This window comes from Aricia agestis, chromosome 11 (genome assembly GCF_905147365.1).
Source record: "Aricia agestis chromosome 11, ilAriAges1.1, whole genome shotgun sequence".
NCBI classification, from domain to species: domain Eukaryota; kingdom Metazoa; phylum Arthropoda; class Insecta; order Lepidoptera; family Lycaenidae; genus Aricia; species Aricia agestis.
In genome coordinates this window covers 16,593,716-16,615,432 of record NC_056416.1, presented here as the reverse complement: position 1 = coordinate 16,615,432, position 21,717 = coordinate 16,593,716, and the positions used below count along the sequence as shown (strand labels likewise).

At 34.7% G+C, this 21,717-nt stretch overlaps 1 protein-coding gene across 1 annotated transcript in view; it reads right to left on the bottom strand.

Annotated features, from left to right (window-relative positions):
• Positions 1 to 2,560: 2,560 nt before the first annotated feature.
• Positions 2,561 to 21,717, bottom strand: part of LOC121731766 (U4/U6 small nuclear ribonucleoprotein Prp31) — a 33,234-nt gene continuing 14,077 nt past the window's right edge. Inside the window, exons 8-9 of the mRNA XM_042121367.1 lie at positions 19,322 to 19,546; positions 2,561 to 2,800 (exon numbers count right to left, since the gene is read on the bottom strand). Of these exons, the coding sequence (XP_041977301.1) occupies positions 2,690 to 2,800; positions 19,322 to 19,546 (336 nt within the window). The 3' untranslated portion in view covers positions 2,561 to 2,689. The remainder of the gene's footprint in view (positions 2,801 to 19,321; positions 19,547 to 21,717) is intronic.

Sequence of the window (21,717 nt, the reverse complement as noted above, 5' to 3'; positions counted from 1 at the left end):
ATTTTGGTTGGTTTATTAGCAAATAATCCGACCAAAACCCGACAAGGGGCTAGTAGAATTACGTACGGTATCACGCGCTAGTACTTAGCGCCCTCTACTTAAGGCCATCCCCTGAGCAAACGACCTTGACCATACATTTGCCGCGTTGCCGAGATTGCGCCAAAACCCAATTTATTTACTTATCTTAGTTCAAAATTGACCTAAAAAATTCAAACGTCCAGTATGTAGTTAATAAAATTGTCGATCTATTGGCGTGTGTTTCAAATATCCGTGGTTTGTAAATACTAGGGAGATACTGAATGTATGCTTGAATTTAAATAAATTGGTATTACTTTGGAAGCTGATTTAATGAATATCAAAAACAAAAATAGGAAATTAATAACTATGAAAGGAACGTTTATGTAAGTACTGAAGATTATTGCTGTAAGTATTTTTATTATAATTTTGAGTTAAATTTTTATTAAATTTTTACAAATAATTATGAGTGAATAAAGCTCTAAAAACTGTATATTACGGCATCAACGTAGGGGGAGCGCCCAACCTTTGCATAATCTTCCTTATAAGTTATAACGATACCTAGTCCTTTTGAGAATCTGTCCAAATGCGACGAATGGTATCCTATGTCGCTAAAACAGCGAAAGATGACGTGAAGGTGATACCAAAAATATGAAATGTCATGGCCGATAGAAACTTGTTACAATATGTGCATTTATGTAAATCTTGCACAATTCTTAATTTGTACAACGCCGGCATGGCTAATTATGACCATGCGCGTGTACGGTCGACGCGCTCGTGAATGTTACCCCCTTCTCATAAGTTTTAGTACGGTGAGGAGGCAATGTGTGCACGGTGGATTCGACTGTACAATGAAGAAAGCGGCAAGTGAGCGTCGTCGAGGTTTAATCATATAATTAGAGCCTTTTACATTATCTCTTTTCGTTTGTTAACATTTTTGTTATCATCATCATCATCATCAGAAGCAGCAGCAACAGCAATAGCACAGCATTAGTTTCATTAGTTTAAGACATCAGTCCATAAAAGCTTAATATCTTGACCAGCTAAAGTAGCTTGTTTTATTTTAAACTAGCTATTTGTTCGAGCTTTGCTCGATAAAACACGAATAAAATGACATTTTATAAAAATGATTCCTAGCTAGATCGATTTATCGCCCCTGAAATCCCCTATATACTAAATTTGGCGAAAATCGTTGGAGCCGATTCCGAGATTCCAATTATATATACCTATATAATATATATACTAGCTGTTTTTAGAAAATCGTTGGCCGATTCCGAGATATATATATATATAAGAATTGCTCGTTTAAAGATATAAGATTTAGCCATCAGTTTAAATATAAGTCTTTGGATTTAGCAGCATGGTAACACTTTTCAATCTTAAAACAGTAGCCACATAGGTAATCTTTGCATGGAATGTTTGAAAATTATCATTTTTTCAATATAATATATTATTTATGTAAATATTTTTACCATAACTACGTACATTACATAGTTAATACTTACGTAAAACAGATTTATATCTACAACATAATCTCCATGAGCGAAATGTTGTAAATCTGAGAACATCACACGTGCGGAGTAAATAGGGCGTGTATTCACAACACTCGCACGCACGGGAAATTCGTATTCCGTTTAGTAAAGTGAGTGACCACCGATCAGCTTTGAAGTCATTGACCAATACGTCTGTAAGTCTCGCAAGTTTTTATCCCAAATTTGTTTCTTCAGATGTTTTTATCAGTAAGGGGGTTGTCTACCCCCTTAGGCGCTTTGCAGACGAAGGGGCGGGGCGAGCCGGTCAATTTCGCCGCGAACGATAGCACAAAGGGAATCCTAAATTACCAACGCACACGGCGCGCACCGCGTCGTTGGTGCCCGGCGGACACAGGCTGCGCATGTCCGCGGCTTCTCGCCATGGATCACACAAACCAGTTTACATGCAGTAACGCAGACGGCGTTTGCTTTGTGTACGCGGCGCGGGCAGCCGCAGACATCGCCGGGCGTACGCAGCGAAATGGACCGGCCCGCCCCGCCCCTTCGTCTGCAAAGCTCCTAAAGGTTGCCGTCTAAGGAATAATTTTTTCAAGTTTTGGATATACTTACTAAGTAATTGTAGAAAAATACTCACATTGCCTTCTCAATAACTTCTTTAACCATTTACTTGTATACGTACTCATATCTGTATGAAACAAATAGTCGTATAGTAAAATGTATTTTCATTCAAGTCCATTCTCATATTATAATAGACTTAGTGTCTAAACACACTAGGCTGAATTACGCCGGCGTAAATTCCGCCGCAAATGTAAAAAACGCGACGGAATAGTGTGTCGTCTCTTGCGTTCCGCCCGTATTTTGTATGAGTTTGAAACGCTGCGGAATTTACGCCATATTGACAAACGACTAGCACTAACCCAGACCAGCGCGTGCATTAAAAACATAAAATTAATCTCTTATGTGGTCACAAAATGGGTTTTTTCCAGCTTAATTGCTATCTGCAAACCTTGCATATATTATGAAATAACATTGAAACAAAATGAAAGACAAAATATAATTACATCTTTATTACTTAATTTCCTTCTTGTGAGAATTGGAATACGTCTTTTGGTTCACGAGGCAAGAAGACCACATGAGGTCTTGCCTCATGTGGTCTTCTTGCCTCAAGTGAGCTTCTTGCCTCACGTGGTCCTCTTGCCCACGGAGAGGAATCCCGAGGTGTTAGAGAAGTATTTGGCGTTGGCCTCGTTCACTTTGGTCTCCGCAGCTTGAGGATTTACGATCTCGAGACCCTGGAATAGAATTGAACAAAGTTTTATGCATTGTTTATTAAAAAACTAGCTATTTGACCGAGCTTTGCTCGGTATTCAATAAAATGACATTTTCTAAAAATGATTCCTAGCTAGATCGATTTATCGCCCCCGAAACCCCCTATATACTCAATTTCATGAAGATCGTTGGAGTCGATTCCGAGATTCCAAATATTATTGTATAAGTACAAGAATTGCTCGTCTAAAGACATAAGATAAGGCACCTACATTTTTTAAGATACTTAGGTTGGGTTGCACCAACTAACTTTAACTATAAATGTAACTTTAACTACAATGCAAAATGTCAAATCTTTGGTTAAAGTTCAAAATGGACGCCATCAAGACGCCATATTTAACCATAACCATAGAGCGCGACAAGGTTTTAAATGCACGTGGCGAAAAAAGGTACTAACGCTGTCATCATACAAAAACGCCATTTTTGACAGTTCTCCTTTACCAGCAGCGCCCCCGCCCACGTTCATTTATAACCTTGTTGGACCAGCTGTCATCTGTCAATTTCTCCGGTCAAAGTTAAGGTTAAAGTTAAATTTAACCTTAACTATAACCATAACTTCAACTTTAACCACGCCTCTGGTGCAACCCAACCTAAAGAAGAATAGACATTGTTATCATTTATCAACACAGTTAAGAAATAGCTAGTCAATACTAGACGTTGACCTTCACTTTGCACAAAAATTCGTTTAAACCGTACATTTTCCAATGACAAAAAGTATCCTATGGAGTACCAACTTTAAAGTGTCCAGAACTTACAGTACCTTCATTGTTTTCATCAAAATCGGTTCAGCTGAGTTGTAAAGAAGTAATAGACACTTTCGCATTCATAATACTCAATATAACACTTATAATACATGGTTTGCATAATTATTTATGTAAACAACACTATGGTCGACTGGGCCTGGACCTAGTGGTAGTATTTAACTAGTGACTGCCACTATATTGGCAATAAATCGCGCAGATTCATTATAACGAGACAGCATCGTCATACACAAGTAGTTAAGTAAGGCAATATCTAGAAATGTGTGCTCGCTGTAGCTGGAGAAAGATGTAGATATGGCATATCTTAAAATTAATGTTATTGATACTAGAAAGGCATAGTAAAACATGGTATGTGGGCATAATATTCTGAAATAACTTCTAATTTTTTATTATATTTTACTCCTTATTAATAAGGATGTAAAATACATGTCAGTTATAATTTTGTGCGACTAAAAATATTATACAAAACCACTGTCTAGTTAAGTATTGAAATCATTAAATGTAAACATTATTTTAACTAAACATCCGATTTGAAACTCATGAAAGTTGAGAGTTAAGAAATCTATACTAATATTATAAATGCGAAAGTATCTCTGTCTGTCTGTCTGTCTGTCTGTCTGTCTGTCTGTCTCGCTTTCACGCCAAAACTATCGAACCGATTGTAATGAAATTTTGTATACAGATAGTCTAAAGCCTGAGAAAGGACATAGGCTACTTTTTTACTGGAAAAAAGCGTTGTAAGGGGGTGAAAATGCGTAAATTTGTTTAAATTAAGTTAGTTCTAAAAATTCATAATAGATGGCGCCGTGCGTCTCCTACATCGCGCTAACGCTTGGCCAAAAGTCTTTCTATAAGAGGTGGTATTATCATACGTTCGATTTTCGATCTTTTTCGATTGTTATTTCTTTTTTACGTTAGTTAATAACTCAGTACTTTATCTATGCAATGACGTAACCTTAAACCTATCAATGATAAATAGTTTATGGGTAAAGTTGTGTGATTGGAGGGCTAAATAAGCTTAAAAATTTGGCATAAAATATAAAGTTTTATTAAAAAAAAATTAAATATTATGTGCACACTGCACAGCTGTTTAGAATTAAGGGGTACCAGGGTTTTTTTTAATAAAAGCTTTTGACATCAATTTTGTTGACATCGCGATTCGCGCGCTATAAACTGAAGTCCACGCGGACGAAGTCGCGGGCAACAGCTAGTGATTTATAAACGCATTAATATTTACCACTTAAGTGGTAATTTAGTACAAGCATCATTTAAAATATTATGGAATTGATTTTTTCCATGTAACAGGCTCCAAAAGTCAAAACTACGCACTTGATTCAGATAGACAGGTAAATAATTATTGTTGCAGGTAAGTAATTTAAAAATATGCGATCTTTTGCGTCTATCTAGCAGTTTGTAAAGTCTATGGTATCAGTGAGAGAGCTTCATTATTTGAGTTACCCCTAATTGCAGGTATCATTAAAACTAAATACGTTTTAAGTCTGTAAATAATTTTAACGTGTAATCTATAATCGTCATTTTTACTGATGAGATATACAAGTTTTGAAAGAAATAAGCACATGATTTTTTCTAAAGAAGTAGAATTAAAAGGCGTTTAATTTGAGTACATAACAATTAGCATATTATACTAGAGTCTTGATATAGAGTTGAGATAGTACTTGATGCAAAAATCATTAAAGTAGGTACAGACAGCAAAAGAGAAGCCGACTACAATAACTTTTATATTGTATGTTGTAAAATAATACTAATTAGCACAATATGTCTACAATATACTTGCACTGGCATGGTATGCAAATAGTAAGCAAACAACAGGGAAGACAAATTTTTTGTCCTTCCAGGCCCTGTTAGTAGTAGTAGTGATAGTAGGAGAAGAAGAATTAAAGGTAGCCCGGGCCCTATAACTAGCTTCATAGCTCATAGGCCATAGCTGATACAATACGGTACTAAATAATATGCTGACACGGTCATAAAGTTAATATACCTAGCGGAATAGAGCAACAATCTCAAGCTGTCAAACGAAACCAAAATCTGTTTTCATCTGTGTGAAAAATATGTGTACGTATACACTTACACAAGCATGATTGAACATGAATTCTATAAGATTAAATCGTCAACGTGCAGCACGTGCCGACTGGACGTCAAAAAAAGAGTGCTGCTGTCTTGTACCACACGTCTCTTTTTACTACGCAGTGTTACTGATAGTGACATCTCTCTTGCTCAGGCCTTTGTTTCTCTATTCCGCTAGGTATATTAACTTTATGGGCACGGTACTATCGAAAAAATTGATTCATGCGCAGTTGACGAACCTACGTCATTTTTCGGAATAAATTGACATATCAATTTAATGCTAGTTGTGATCTGACTACTGGGTTTGACATAACGCGACCAAATTACGCAGGTCCGCCATATGCCTATGAATCAACTTCTCTGATAGTAAAAAATACTAAGTACTAATCTGCAGACGGTCTTAATCTCCCCACGGGCGCTAAGGCACAATCGAGATAGCTAACGGCGCGGCGCAGGGCGTAATGACAGCATCATCTCAGGTCGTTACCACCGAGGTATAAACATTCCTGATGGCATGCTGGAGTTTAACCCAAGCAAATCCTAACAAGTGATAAGACATTCCTACTATAATCAAAATATCGAGGAACAGAGTTTCATACTTTTCAAGATTTATATATAACTAGCTGACCCGACAGACGTTGTCCTGTCTTAACGATTTAACCATGATTAAAATGAGTATAGCTCCATGCCAAATTTCATAATCATAATCATAATCATAATTTTATTTGCTAGAATATGGTAACAAATTGATCTTAACATTAAATATTAGAGAACACATATTCTGCTAAAAGCATGCAAATTTTTATATCTTAAGTGCTAATTAGTTACAAAATTTATCAAAACAATAAAATTTTAAAATAAGTAAATAATTAATATCACAACTCTATCAGTCAAATCCATTAAATAAAAAATACATACTATTAAAACAATAAAATTTAAAAGTAAGTCAATAAATAATATCACAAATCTATCAGTCAAATCCATTAAAATAAAAAATAAAAAAATATGTACTATCAAAACAATAAAATTATAAATAAGTTAATAATTATATTAATATCACAAATCTATAAATCCAATTCATTAAAATTCTAAAGTACATTATAGTGGTCATCAAATAAAAAATCATTAATAGAGTAATAGCATTTGGTAAGTAACAATTTTTTCAAATTCTTTTTAAAGATATTTACATTAGTGTCACTAATACTCTTGGGAATTTTATTGTAAATTTTCGGGCCCATGCAGAAAACACTCTTTGCCATTATCTCTTTTCTACAGGTATGTACACATAGTTTGTCACCGTGTCGTCTATTTCTTACCACATTATTTGACAGTCGTGGGTAGAGGTGCAAATTACGTTTTACAAATAATGCAACCTCAAGTATATACAAAGATGGAAATGTGAGAAGTTGGTATTGTTTAAAAATTGGTTGACAGCTATCAGTACTTTTTAATTGAAACATCGCTCTTATGCAACGTTTTTGCATCTTAAATATTATAAATTCCTTATCTGCGGCATTTCCCCAAAAAATTATGCCGTACCTCATAACTGACTCGACTAAACCATGATAAGCAGTAATAAGTGTTTTAACGTTGACTGATAAGGATAGCTTACCTAGCGCATATGCAAAACTACTTATTTTTTTACCTAGTTCTTGTATATGTTTCTTCCAATTTAATTGCTTGTCTATTTCTAGACCTAAAAATCGTGTTGTATCTACTTCTTCTATTTTGTTATTATTATAATGTAGATTAATATTTAATGAATTTGAATTTCTTTGACTAAAATGTACTATTTTTGTTTTATTTAAATTAATTATTAAATTATTTCTATTTAACCATTCAATTAAAGAGCGTAATGAGTTATTAATATCACTTTCATACAAAATAATGTCTTTGCAGTTTACTGTAATTGTACTATCATCTACAAATAAACTTGTGGGTTGGTTAACCGCTTTTGGTAAGTCATTAATATAAATAATGAAAAAAAATGGACCTAGCACAGTCCCTTGAGGTACTCCAATATCTATATTTCGCTGCGGAGATCTATATTTCACCTCAATTCTTTTTTTATTATTTATACGGCAAATTTCTGTACATTGACTTCTGTTATTTAAGTAAGATCGCATCAATTGTAAAACGTTACCTCTTATTCCGTAGGATTCAAGTTTTCTTAGTAATATTTTGTGATGTACATAGTCAAATGCTTGTGTCATATCGCAAAAAATAGCACAAACTGGAGTCCTATTATCAATTTCATGCATAATGTTTTTTAAAAAGTCATATATAGCCAGATTAATATTTTTATTTTTCCGAAACCCTTTTTGTTCGTCACATAAGATATTATTTTTTTCTAAGAAGTTATACATTTGGTTATAGAAATACTTCTCAAAATTTTTTGAAAACACTGAAACAAGTGCAATTGGCCTGTAAAACTCTTTTAACTCCCGGTTTTCTTTTTTAAAAAGTGGTTTAATGATCGTTAATTTAAGATCATCAGGAAAAATCCCAGTCGTTATACACTGATTAATTAAAAAGCAAATGTGAGGACAAATGTATTCGTTAACAGCTTTAATAATTTTAGTTGAAATACCGTCATACCCAACACTATGCGTATTTTTCAGAGATTTTATAATTTTATAAACATCTTGTGGAATACATGGAGCTAAAAACATTGAATTGTTATAAGATATACATGTATTATTTGAAATCAAAGTGTCATTTATTATTGGTTTCACTTTATCTATAAAGAAGTCATTAAATTCATTTGCAATTTCTTGGGGATCAGTAATATATTCATTATTATTATTTTTAATTCTTATAATTATCTCATTTGGCAAGTTTAAACGTGTTTCATTGATAAGTTCCCATATTGTTTTACATTTATTTTTTGATGTTAAAATTTTATAATTACTTTGTGCTCTCTTTGTTAATGAAATTATTTTCTTAAATAACTGACAGTATTTCCTATATTTTAAAATGTTTTCAGGACTACGTTTATATCTAAGATTCAAAAACATTTTTCTTTTTTTACGACTGCAAATTTTTATCCCTCGTGATATCCACTTTGGTTTGCGAAGAATATTTATTGTAACATACTTTTTTGGGAAACATAGCTCGTAAAATAATTTAAATTCTTCGATAAAAGAATGATATGCTTGTGAAGCATCATTTGTTACATTATATAGCTCAGAAAATGACAGCTCTTTAATACATGACTTAAATTTTAAAATATTTTCAGTACAATAATCTCGCACTTCTTTGCGCCAATATTTTATTTGAGGAATTTTCTTTACTGGTAGTGTAATTATTTGAGCTGTGTGATCAGACAAACCAATTTCTCTCACTTCCGATCTACATGATTTTTTAAAATCATGTATAAAATTATCAATACATGTTTTGCTTGCTAGTCGAGTCGGTTGTTTTATAGCAATTTTTAAATTATAACTTAAGAGTATGCATTCCAAATTTAACGTGGTGTTATTTGATTTTAAAATATCTATATTAATATCACCAGCTATAATAATATTTTTAAATTTAGATTGAAAATAATAATTTAAAATTTGGTCTAATTTATAAAAAAATGTTTGTAAATTATTATAATTAGGTATTCTATACATACAAATTATTAGTACTTTATAAAGAATTAGTTCTACAGCACAACATTCTATTACATTTGGTATAGATAGTTTCTTAACATAATGTACTTCATTCCATTCTAAATTATTCTTTACAAGGATGCAAGCTCCACCTCTTTTGCTAGCTCTACAGAAAGAAGCTGCTAGAGAGAAATTCTGTAAATGAAGGTACTGTTCTTGACCTTGTCCTATAAAATGTTCGGTAATACAGAGAACGTCAATACTAATCTTTTCTTCTTCTAATTCTTGAAGACTTACAGAAAGCTCATCCATTTTATTTAATAGTCCTGCAATATTCTGGTGCATAATAGATATACATTTATTGACGAAAGAACGATGAGCCTGATGCTTCTTCATATATTTCATTTTCTGATGATAATCCCTCAGATTCATAGTTATTTATTTGATTAAGAGATTTTTTATATTTATATATATCATTTATCTGAGTTTGTAGATCATCAAATATTTTGCTTATGCCATAATTATTAATCGAGCCAGAGCGACGGTGAAACATTCGAAAACTGTATTCCAAATTCTCATTTGAGTCCAATATGTATGCATTTTCATGAGTTGTGATGTCTAAGTATAAAAGATTATTAAATGTTTCGATTCTCCAGTTGAACATATCTTTGTAATAACCATATTTATAAGTAGGTAGGCAAATAATAACATTTGTATGTTGAATTTTATTCAGCGTCTCTCTGATAAATGTTATTAGGTTGAAGTAATCATTCGTTGCTTTAAAATCCTCATCGCCAATCAAGATGACACAGAAATCATTGGATGTAAAATCTGTTAATTTGTTTTCAATGCCTCTTAACAATTCACTTATCTTAGAATTTGTTTTAATATAATGACATATGTTTGTATAATCTTTTAAAGAATCTTGAGCGATGGGCAAAATTTTATTATGTTTATTTGTGCTAAGAATGCATATTTTTCTCTGTATCATTTGTTTGTTTTCGTCAACAGGAATTTTATTTATTTTAATCTGATCACGACATAGTTCTCCATTACCACAGATGTCATCAGTTTTATTTGTAGGTGAACATGATATTTTATGTTTAGTTCTGCCATTTTTAGAAACAATATTTTTATTTTTTGTGTTTTCATTATAATGTATAAGATTCCTGTTTTGTTCCGATAAGGCTTCAATTTGTTGTAGAGCATTATGTAATTCCGTTTCTAGCTCTCGTACTCGGTCTCTTAATCTGAGTATTTCAGTGGATTCTGCGTCCGATCCACCCTGTAAACTGTTTGCGCTTGTATTCAAGGAATGAATTCCATCTGGTTCACACTCATCTTCATTTGTATGTAATGACGCGTTTCTATGTTGTCTTCTAAATGTTATATTATTAGATAAGAAATTCATTTTACAAGTAGTAGGGGCCTTCTGTTGGTTTATACCAGTATATTTCTCGTACAAAAAGTGATTATGTGACGAGGTCTTGAACCATGGACTACTTGCACCTCGTTGGAGTAACTTAACCGTTGCGCTCCCCGATGTGTTACGTAGATGACTAATTTAAAGAACTGTTTGTGTTCTACGTTGTATTATGTGACGTCGCAATTATCGTTTTTGAATATTAGTTCATCCGTGGGTACCGACACAATTTATAAAAATATTTATAATATTTCTTTGCAATGTTCATAAAGAGAGATTATTTCACTTTGCTATTATTAAAAATTGTTACTTCAAGATATAGTGTTTCTTGTAAGTATTGATATTACTAAATTAACTGATTATTTATAAAATAATTTAAAAATTTAGATGGAGTTCTGGAAAATTTTTCACTTTGAGTTTGTATTGTTTAGCACTTATTGATTGTTTCACAAACAATTGTACATAGTTATCACTTCACTATACACTTAGTTTTTCACTTTTTGTTTGATTTTTTATTAATTTTATATTTTTATTTATCTAATAATTGCGGAGCTGATGTTTACACTTTGTTTGACAGCTGTCATCTATATCAAAATAGATTAAATGGTTTAGGTGAAAATCATAGTTTATTGGGATAAAAAGTATCCCTTATGAAGTCATTTGGAAACAGACATTGTATTTTTGAGTGTTCGCTAGAAAATGTCGTGATTCTAGTGTTTCGCCATAAAGCAGCCTAAATTCCGCTCCTTTCCGATGATTTTATGTTTTTACTGTAGAATAAATCTTAGGTATTATTTTCGGAAATTATAAATTAAATAATTAATAAATAATTTTCGAAAATTAATGTCTAAAACAAACAAAATATATAACAGTACCTGAACTTTGTAGACATTTTACAAAAAATAAATTTCTGAACGCACACATGATGTCTTCAGAAAAAAATAAAGTTGTGGCTTAAAGGTCTCAGCAACCAGGCCATAAGCTCCAAAAAAAAAATAGTTGTTACACTATTTGACAGGATTGGACAACAAATGTTTGTGTCATAAACAAATCAGCATCTATTGAAATGATTAAGTATTCATTACACATATCGAGTTTTCATTATTTTTAAGATGTATTCTGCTATTCGGGACGGAAACAAATCCAACAAATCAAAAACCATGGCAATCGGTCCAGCCGTTCTCGAGTTATAAGTGTTGTAACAAACACGACTTTCTTTTATATATATAGATTTTCAGATTATAAGCAAACGCTATAAAGACAACGTTAAAAATATCAGCTCACAAATTAAATACAAAATATTATGATTTGAGATTTTATAGAATAAAAATTTGAAATTTTAAGAATAAAACAATGCTATTTAACATAGCATATTGGCGTGAATGGAGCTATTAAATATAATCGAATTCAATCAAACATTGCTGGCACATGAAGCATTACAGAGGAAATAAATCCTGAGACCTAAGCTGACGTGAAGAACATGTATAAATTTTCAGATAAAAGGACATGAAAATCCTCAAATATTGAACTAAATAATAATAATAAGTTCAAACTTCAAAGCCGTAGTAGATGACAGTAGTATGGTAAATGGTGAAGGCAAACTTATGATGATGGCTAGTAATTTGTATGTGCGATCTTCACAGTTACGAGTTACGACGCTTTTAAACGCTAGGGTATAATTAAAGGGCATACACGCCGTACGAGCGAAGTGATAATCGTTTAACTGGGCATTGATAATGGTTTTTCACTCCACATATGGATGACTATTAGTTACAACTAGAAAAGGAAATATTGAGTTTCATTTGAACTGAGATGAACAAAACTATTATGAATATTTTGTTGTATTTGAAATTATGTCCAAAATTGGGTACAGCATGGAACCTTGCGGTGTGTACACTAACTTTTATTTGACTACTTTGAATTTAATCTTATATCTTTAAACGAGCAAATCTTGAATCTCGGATCGGCTCCAACGATTTTCATGAAATTTAGTATATAGGGGGTTTCGGGGGCGATAAATCGATCTAGCTAGGAGTCATTTTTAGGAAATGTCATTTTCATCGAATACCGAGCTAAGCTCGGTCAAATAGCTAGTTTTATTAATGTAAGAAATATATGTGTCGTTAAGAATTGCAAAATAAGGGAAGTCCAAGCCTGGAAGCAAAATTTCAAGTCTAAACACAGGAAACATTGTCATTCCGACAAAGTAACAATCATACTTATAGTCCACACAATTGGCAATAATAATGCTTTACTTAAATGTGAATACGCTTTCGGGCGCATACATTTGAGAGGAGAAAGTACTAGAATCATTTCCCTTGGCCCTCCGTTTATTTTTAGATTGTTCTCGCTCATTGGACAATAGTCATTTGCGTCGAATGCTAACTAGAAGTCCCCGATACTTCAGATTCAGATGCTCTAGAGACTTTCACCGTTTAGGCGGCATTCGAGTTATGGAAATGCCGCCCTATCGCTGACCGTCGGCATTTTAACCGTGTCGCAAACTGCTTCCTTGCGAAAGCCAGATGAGAGAGGAGTTTATCAACATTGTTTATGGTATACGGCTGTCATGTTGCGAGTTGCGACACGTGGTCCGGGCACGAGCGCTATAAAGGCATCAGTTTGTCAGGACATTTTCACTACATAAAAGCTTCCATAACAGTTGACAACAAGACATTAAATCTGATGAATTTTGCACATTTTTTACAACTAATTTATATACGGTTAGGCTGTATTTCAGAAGCAGCAGCAGAAGCAGGAGATTCCGTATTGTCTATTGAAAAGACGGTTCAGTTCGGCCTCGAGGGTCGCCGCTGAAAGAATATAAATCTATACTAATATTATAATTGGGAAGTTTGTTTGTTTGTTTGTTTGTTTGTTTGTTTGAACGCGCTAATCTCAGGAACTACTGGTCCGATTTGAAAAATTCTTTCAGTGTTAGATAGCTCATTTATCGAGGAAGGCTATAGGCTATATTTTATTACGCTAAAACTAATAGAAGCGAAGAAATTGAGGAAAATGTGGAAAAAAATGGGGGAAATAATTTGAAAGGGCTTATCTCACGAACTACTGGAGCAATTTTTCTGTTATTTGGCACAGATGAGAAGAAGACCACGTGAAGGATCATTTTTTGAGGAGTAATTTGTCTGTGAAATATCTAATATACGCGGGCGAAGCCGCGCGGAACGTTATATTTCGCGTGGTCACGACATCACCCGTAAACAGCTGGACCCATTTTGCTGAAATTTGGTATAAGTAATTACTTTGAGTCCTGAAAAAGAACATAGGATACATTTTGTCCCGGAAATGTACGGTTACTGCACAATATATTATGATTTGCGCGTAAACTATTCAATCTATTTTGTTCAATGATATTATATGAAAAATAATATCATTGATTTTGATTGAATTTGGTATGGAGATACTTTGAGTCTCAGGAGGACAAGGACTACTAATTTTGTCCCGGAAAATGTACGGTTCCCGCACAATAAACTTTTATGATTCTCGCCTAAACTATTCAATCTATTTTGATGAAATTTGGTATGGCAATACTTTCAGTCTCGGGAAAGGACAAGGGATAGGTACTTTTTATCCCGGAAAATATACGGTTCTCGCACAATAAACTTCTATGATTGTCGCCTAAACTATTTAATCTATTTTGATGAAATTTGGCATGGAGATTGGAGATACTAATTTGAATCTGGGACAAGGAATGTTTTTTGTCCCGCAAAATGTGCGGTTCCCTTCACAATATACTTTTCTGATTTGTGCGTAAACAATTCAATCGATGTACGGTAACAACTATAAACTAAAGTCTACGCGGACGAAGTCGCGGGCAACAGCTAGTTAATCTTATATTAATGATACTTTTTTCGCTGCCTTTGTTCTTGGTAGCATTTTATTGCTCGTGAAAGGGTACGAATTGTTTTGCTGACAGATTTACTGCTAAGCGAAGTCAGGCAATTTATTTCATTCTATTAGCTCTCAAGAACAAATTAATTTAAACTTTTCCAGTTCGATATTATAAGTAAATATTCACAAATAGCAAGTTTCTACCCAAAGCTTTCCTACGAATGCACGATCTTAACAACGCATTACAATGAGCATTATCGAAGTAAACCAGAGCGTATCCGGTGCGGTGACAAGTGCCGCATTTGTAACTAATCGGAGCTATAATCACATGCGCCGAGATCCGCCGACAGATCGATATAATGAGCCGTGCTAGTGGTTCCACTAGAAACTGGATGTAGTGCTTGTAGGATCTAGATAAGGCATACACAATTAGTGCTTGGTACCAATCTTGTCAGATGGGAAGATGGACTATGAGTAACATTTCCGTCTATTTACCCAAATAGCCCCAAACAAAAATGTTATTGGCAGAAAGTACTTAATCGTAATAATTAATATACCACAGCAGCTGGTCTTCACAATATTACGTTCACTGTAAGATTTTTAGATGTTGTGGTGTACCCATAAAGTTAATATACCTAGCGGAATAGAGAAACAAAGGCCTGAGCAAGAGAGATGTCACTATCAGTAACACTGCGTGGTAGAAAGAGACGTGTGATACATGAGAGCAGCACTCTTTTTTTGACGTCCAGTCGGCACGTGCCGCACGTTGACAATTTAATCTTATAGTAATCATGTTCAATCGTGCTTGTGTAAGTGTATACGTACACATATTTTTCACACAGATGAAAACCAATTTCGGTTTCGTTTGACAGCTCGAGATTGTTGCTCTATTCCGCTAGGTATATTAACTTTATGGGTGTACCCCAAATAAATTCAGGAATGATCCTGGAAACATCTAGGAAAATAACAAAATTGAGTCCAGGCAGATTTTTAAGGATTCTTAAATTCTGAAGTCTTGTTGTTTGTTTGTCTCTAAACATATTGGCGAGCTACATCAAATACAAAACGTAATTTAGAAGTCCAAGCTCCATATGACTTCTAGCATGGACGATCAAAAAAGTTTTATGCCACATCTACATTTTCTATCTACAGCTAGCCTGTCCAGATAACCGCTGCAGCGATAGCCGACGAACGAGCAATATCACCAGTAATTGCCCGCGGTTTACCCCGCTCATGCAAAATACTTCACCGTTGTGATATCATCACGCCTCATCAACATTGATAGTTTGATACGCCTGTCGTAGCGTAGGCCTGCTTGCGCCAGGCTGGGCTAAGGCTGGTTAAATATGATGATGCTCTCTCGTTCTTTCAAAGAACTTCTTTGAAAGGTAACTCATGATATTTAAATAAAATAAATATAAGCATTCACAAAAATAATATATGCCATTCATCTAGTTTTGAAAGGGAAAGCATTCTTGAACACAGAATTAGAGAAAACCCAGTTTAAAGTGGGTCTAAAAGTTTATATTACATTTTTGAAAAGCTCAACTAAATAGTACTGTCAGAGATTACTAGTCAGATGGCGGACGTAATTTGGTCGCGTTAAGTCAAACGCATCCGACCGATCATTGCTAACATTGACATAAGCCGACCAAACGACATAGGTCCGTCAACTGCCTAGGAATCAATTTCCTCGATTGTACTACTAAAATCTCTATCTCTTTCTATATTTATGATAAGATCTTTATTGCTTCGTACACAATATTATTCATAATGAAGTATTAAACATTAATTTTATGCATCGTTTTAACGTTAAGTACATCTGAAACTGAGTGTTTACGAAATTTTTGAAACTGTTAATGAGTTCATTTACTTTTATGCATGTCATTAAAATATCAATTAGTTTTACTTTTTAAATGTTTCCTAGTCTTTACATTTTTACTTTCTATTTTTTTGAACCTGACCTAGTGTTGCGTATGTTTAAGAATTAATATATTAATTGCTACAATAATAATAATAAAATTATGAAGTGTTTATTGTAACGGCTGTAGTATAAATTACTGTAAAATTTTGATTTTTATAATGACTTTTATTCTGTAGTAATTGTCACTATACATATTATTATGACTACACTAATTTTATAAAATAAACGTGTGTTTGTCTGTTAGGGGGCGTCCACAAATTACGTGAGGGGTTTTTTCAATTTTCTGACCCTCGGGGGCTTAATAAAATCTCACCTTTAAGGGGGGGCCCTTAAAGGTGAGATTTTATTAAGCCCCCTCCCCCACGCCCCCAATGTTCACAATGTGCGTTTCTTACGTAGACGCGTTGGTTTGTTTGACAGTCAGTAGATGTACTTATACTTAACGTCAAAGTATTGAATGAAATTATATTTTTCTTTCGAAACAATTAGTGAATGATGTTAATCGTAATCCGTATTATAAAATCTTAAGCATACGTAAAATCTGGATGAAATTGACCAAAATAGTACTTATACTTATTATTCTTTTTTGTAACAATGAGAAAAAAATACGTGAGATTTGCCGGGTCCCGGGAGGTTTGACTCGATCCCCTCCCCCCCTTTAACACCTCACGTAATTTATGGACGCCCCCTTACCAATACAATATATTGTGTGAAGATACTTTGAAGAATAGACAGGTAGTCCTGCGCAATTAATTGTAAGCACGTAGTTGAGGACAACATCTAGAAATAAATTTACCAAAGCCCATAGGAATCTTAACTAAGGCTTATTTATTTGGTAACAAGGGATATTACTGAGAAGACTTAGAAATAGAAACAAATAAAGAATACTAGCGACCCGCCCCGACTTCGCACAGGTATAAAATATATTATAGCCTAGTTATTATACTTATAAACCTTCCTCTTGAATCATTTCATCTATTAAAGAAAACCGCATCAAAATCCGTTGCGTAGTTTTAAAGATTAAAGGGAACAAAGGGACATGAGGGAAAAAAAAGCGACTTTGTTTTATAATATGTAGTGATAGTGATGCAATTAAGAAACCTTTAATAAGTCCAAAAATTAATTAAGAACAAATAAAAATGTATAACAGTAAATGTTAATTTTGATTCGTAACAAAGATGTAGGTATCTCTCACGATTCAGACATTTTTTATTGGTCAGTAGGCGGTGTATTCAAAGCTGATGCTAGATAGTATTGTTTCGTATATTTCAATAGTCATTTTACATGTTTTGGTAGATAGATCTACTTCAATCTAATAGAAAACGAATTCTGTTTTGAATAGTTCACGCAGAATATTTGTACCTTTTTGTTTGACTTCAACTACTTTTTAAATAAGTACAAAAACTTCTCATCTATCAAGTTCGTTTCGTGTAATACGAGTGTTATACCTGTACGAGTGTTACCTGTCCGTTACAGACTGGACGCATCAACCACTGAATCGATCCAGGAGAAATTCGCTATGAAGATACAGTAACGCGAGATGCGGGCAGCATCTAGTAGTCATTTTTTTTTTTTTTTTAATTAAATAAGGGGGCAAACGAGCAAACGGGTCACCTGATGGTAAGCAACTACCGTCGCCCATGGTTGGCTGCCATTAGCATCACTGGTGGAATCACATTTTTTTCTCCGCGTGGCCATGATCATCACCAGGGGGACCAAAAGCCCATTGTCAATTGTATGGGGCATGGGAGCAATTACTGAAGGTGCAGTCTTATACCAAATGAAAAGTAAAAAAAAAAATTGGTCTGAGGGTGCAGCATGGTGGGCAACCAACGCGTTAGGCTGGTCTTATCGTTAGGCGTTTTGGCACCGCCGTTGGAGCGCCGTGCGTTCGAAGATGTATGGGGGTAGTGGTTGCGTTTCAAAGTCGCGCGCGCTGCTCAAGCGCCATGAGAAACGATAAACCGAGCCGTAACTGCTGAATTGATCCAGATGAAATTCGATATGAAGATACAGGAATTTGCGGTACAACAAAGTTGCGGGCAATAGACATTAAGGCGAGGATAAACCCCAATTTGTTATTCCGTGACTCCCGGTTTACCTAGTTCCAATATAATAACGAAGTGTTAAAAAATATGAGATATAAAGCACAATATTTAAAATACCTTAAACCATAAACATTTTAATAAAACGTAATACTTTGGCTGTAATTAATTTACAAACTCACCTCTGAAAAAACTCTATTTCGTCGAAATATAAGTATTAACTAGGATAATTATACATTTTATTTGAATAAATTGTTAGTAAATCTATATTAAAACTTCTTTAACCGAACAATTTTGTTTTTTAATATTTATTTCCAAAGATATTTAAAAAAAACATGAAAAATAGCGAAGATCCGCCAGAGTTGTTACAGTTTTATGCTAAGCTAAAATGAATCTTATTGCGATTCGTATACGCTTGGTCTTTGGTTGTGTGCAAGGTTATCGTTTTTGATTGAGATTAATCCCTGCCTTAATACCCAAAACCCCAAACGCCCTTCGTAATGTTTACACGCCTGAAGTCTTTCCAGCACTATTTCTAACTAGCTTTTGCCCGCGGCTTCGCTCGCGTTAAGAAGTATTATTATTTATTATAAACAATCTTTCATCCCCTATTTTATCCCCTTAGGTGTGGAATTTATCAAAATTCTTTCTTAGCGGATGCGATACGTCATAACATCTACCTGCGACCTGCGTGCCAAATTTCAGCCCGATCCGTCCAGTGGTTTGGGCTGTGCGTTGCTAGATCACCATGTCAGTCACCTTTGAGTTTTATATATATAGATAAACCACAAGTAGACTCACCTGCAACGGCGTGAAAGCCACCGACGACGCGGTACCGGACACCTGGCGTCTAATGCTGGTAGCGCCGCCGTACTGCTGCTGCTTCTGCAGGTTCTTCTGCAGGGTCTTGCTGATGCGGACTTTGGTCTTCTCATCCACCTGCGGCAGGCGGATGCGGCCGGTGCGGGATTTGCCGATGGTGCCGCGCGTGTAGCCCAGGTCCTCTTGGTATGCGTCGTCCTCGATCTAATGGAAAATTAAATTTATTTATTGCCAAGTTGGTGTAACAGAGAAATAAAGTGCGTTCTATTTTCAAATTGGTGAGAAATACTTTTAGCACTATCTTATATGGTATCCACTGGTTGGGGAACTAAGATTAAGGGGAAAGCCAAACGAGCGTAATTTGTGAGTTGTGAGTAGCAGAATTTCGGCTGGCAGAAATTCTGCTGCATTCAGTTTCATACAAAAGTCCTGTTTGATTCACGCGAGCGTAATTTTGCGACTTGCGAGTCATGATTTGTATAAAAAGACGAGCTATTGCCCGCTGCTTCGCTCGCGTTAAAAAGTATTATCATATACAAAATTTCATCCCCTATTTGAACCCCTTGGGGTTGGAATTTATCAAAATCCTTTCTTAGCGGATGCCTACGTTATAACATCTACCTGCATGCCAAATTTCAGCCCGATCCGTCCAGTGGTTTGGGCTGTGCGTTGATAGATCACTATGTCAATCAGTCAGTCACCTTTGAGTTTTATATATATAAATATATATTATAGCGACCGAAATTCTGCGACTCACTACTCACAAAATTACGCTCGTTTGGCTTCACCCTAAGAGAAGAAATAGCGTAACAAACTCGGACGGGGGTCTTTTAGCATTAGGAAAGGTAGCGGTAATAATATCCGCATTGGGTCCTGGCAAATAACAATAATTACCTCCGTGATTTTTAATTTGGGGAATTCTTAAAAATAATAAAGCATGAAGATTGCAACACGTAACGCTACGGCCTACGGTTAACGCCGACCGGCGACCACGTTTAGAAATTAGTCAAACCTGAGTAACCAAATGCCATCAAAAAATGCACCATTAGTAGTAATTTCCTACTCTTAAATATATCATAAAACAAACATAATTAGACATAACACAAACATAATTAAACATAAAACAACAGACACAATTAGTCAATCACGAATCCATTCGGCAGTCGACTTTCTCGATTAATTAGAACATAAATGTTTTTCTGTACATAATTGTGGGCGCGCTGATCGAGAATCGATGGCACACGGTTAAACATAGTTGATCGTGATACACACGGACAGGTAAACTGGAGGCTTGCTCGGCTGATACATGGCTACGAAAATGGCGAACAGCGTTTTGTTTTTGAATGTGGTTCATTTAATGAGTTTCATATAAATGTAAACAGATCACAATTAACATTGAATTGACATATTCGACCAAAATATAACGTTGGTCTGTCAATTGCATAGGAATCAACTTCCTCGATGGTACATTATTACCATTCATCGTACAGAAAAACTATCATGTACACTTCTTTGCATGGCTTAGTTTTCGCTGCGCATAAATTACATTAGAATCAAGTCGTACCGAAAGTGATGTCAGTATTTACAAAATGCTAAATGAAAATGATGAAGTAATCTAATGTACAGGGTGTAACAAAAATAAGTGATAATACTTTAGGGTGTGTACGTGTTCCTTGTAGAGAGTTCACTGTGAAAGTAGCAGCGCTGAAAGACGAAAAAATTTTTTCACTTTTGTATGGGGAAGGGCCCGAGCGTCACGAGTTTCCCCATACAAAAGTGAAAAAAAAAATTGGTCTTTCAGCGCTGCTACTTTCACAGTGAACTCTCTAAGAGGAAGACGTACACACCCTAAAGTATTATCACTTATTTTTGTTACACCCTGTATAAACACTAGCTTTTGCCCGCGGCGCAGATGCTAAGTTTGAATAAGGCATATATATCTGCAAAAACCGTATTCAAATCGGATCAGTAGTTTTCGTGTTAAAGAAAAAAGTTTTATACAATCTTCCCCCTCTCTTGTCCCCGTAGAGGGGTGAGGGGAAAAATTTTATACACCAGATATTAAATTGGAAAATACAGTTTATAATATGATGTAAGTTTATTCAAGAAAAAAGTTTGATAACAAATCTGCCCCCTCTTTGGTCCCCTTTGAGGGTTGAGGGGGAAAAATTTTATACACCAGATATGAAGTTGGAAGAAGACAAATATATCTGCGAAAACCATGTTCAAATCGGATCAGTAGTTTTCATGTTAAAAAAAGTTTGATACAATATCTGACCCCCTCTTTTGACCCCTTGGAGAGGTGGGGGAAAAATTTTTGTACACCAGATGTTAAGTTGGGAGAAGACAAATATATCTGCGAAAACCGCATTCAA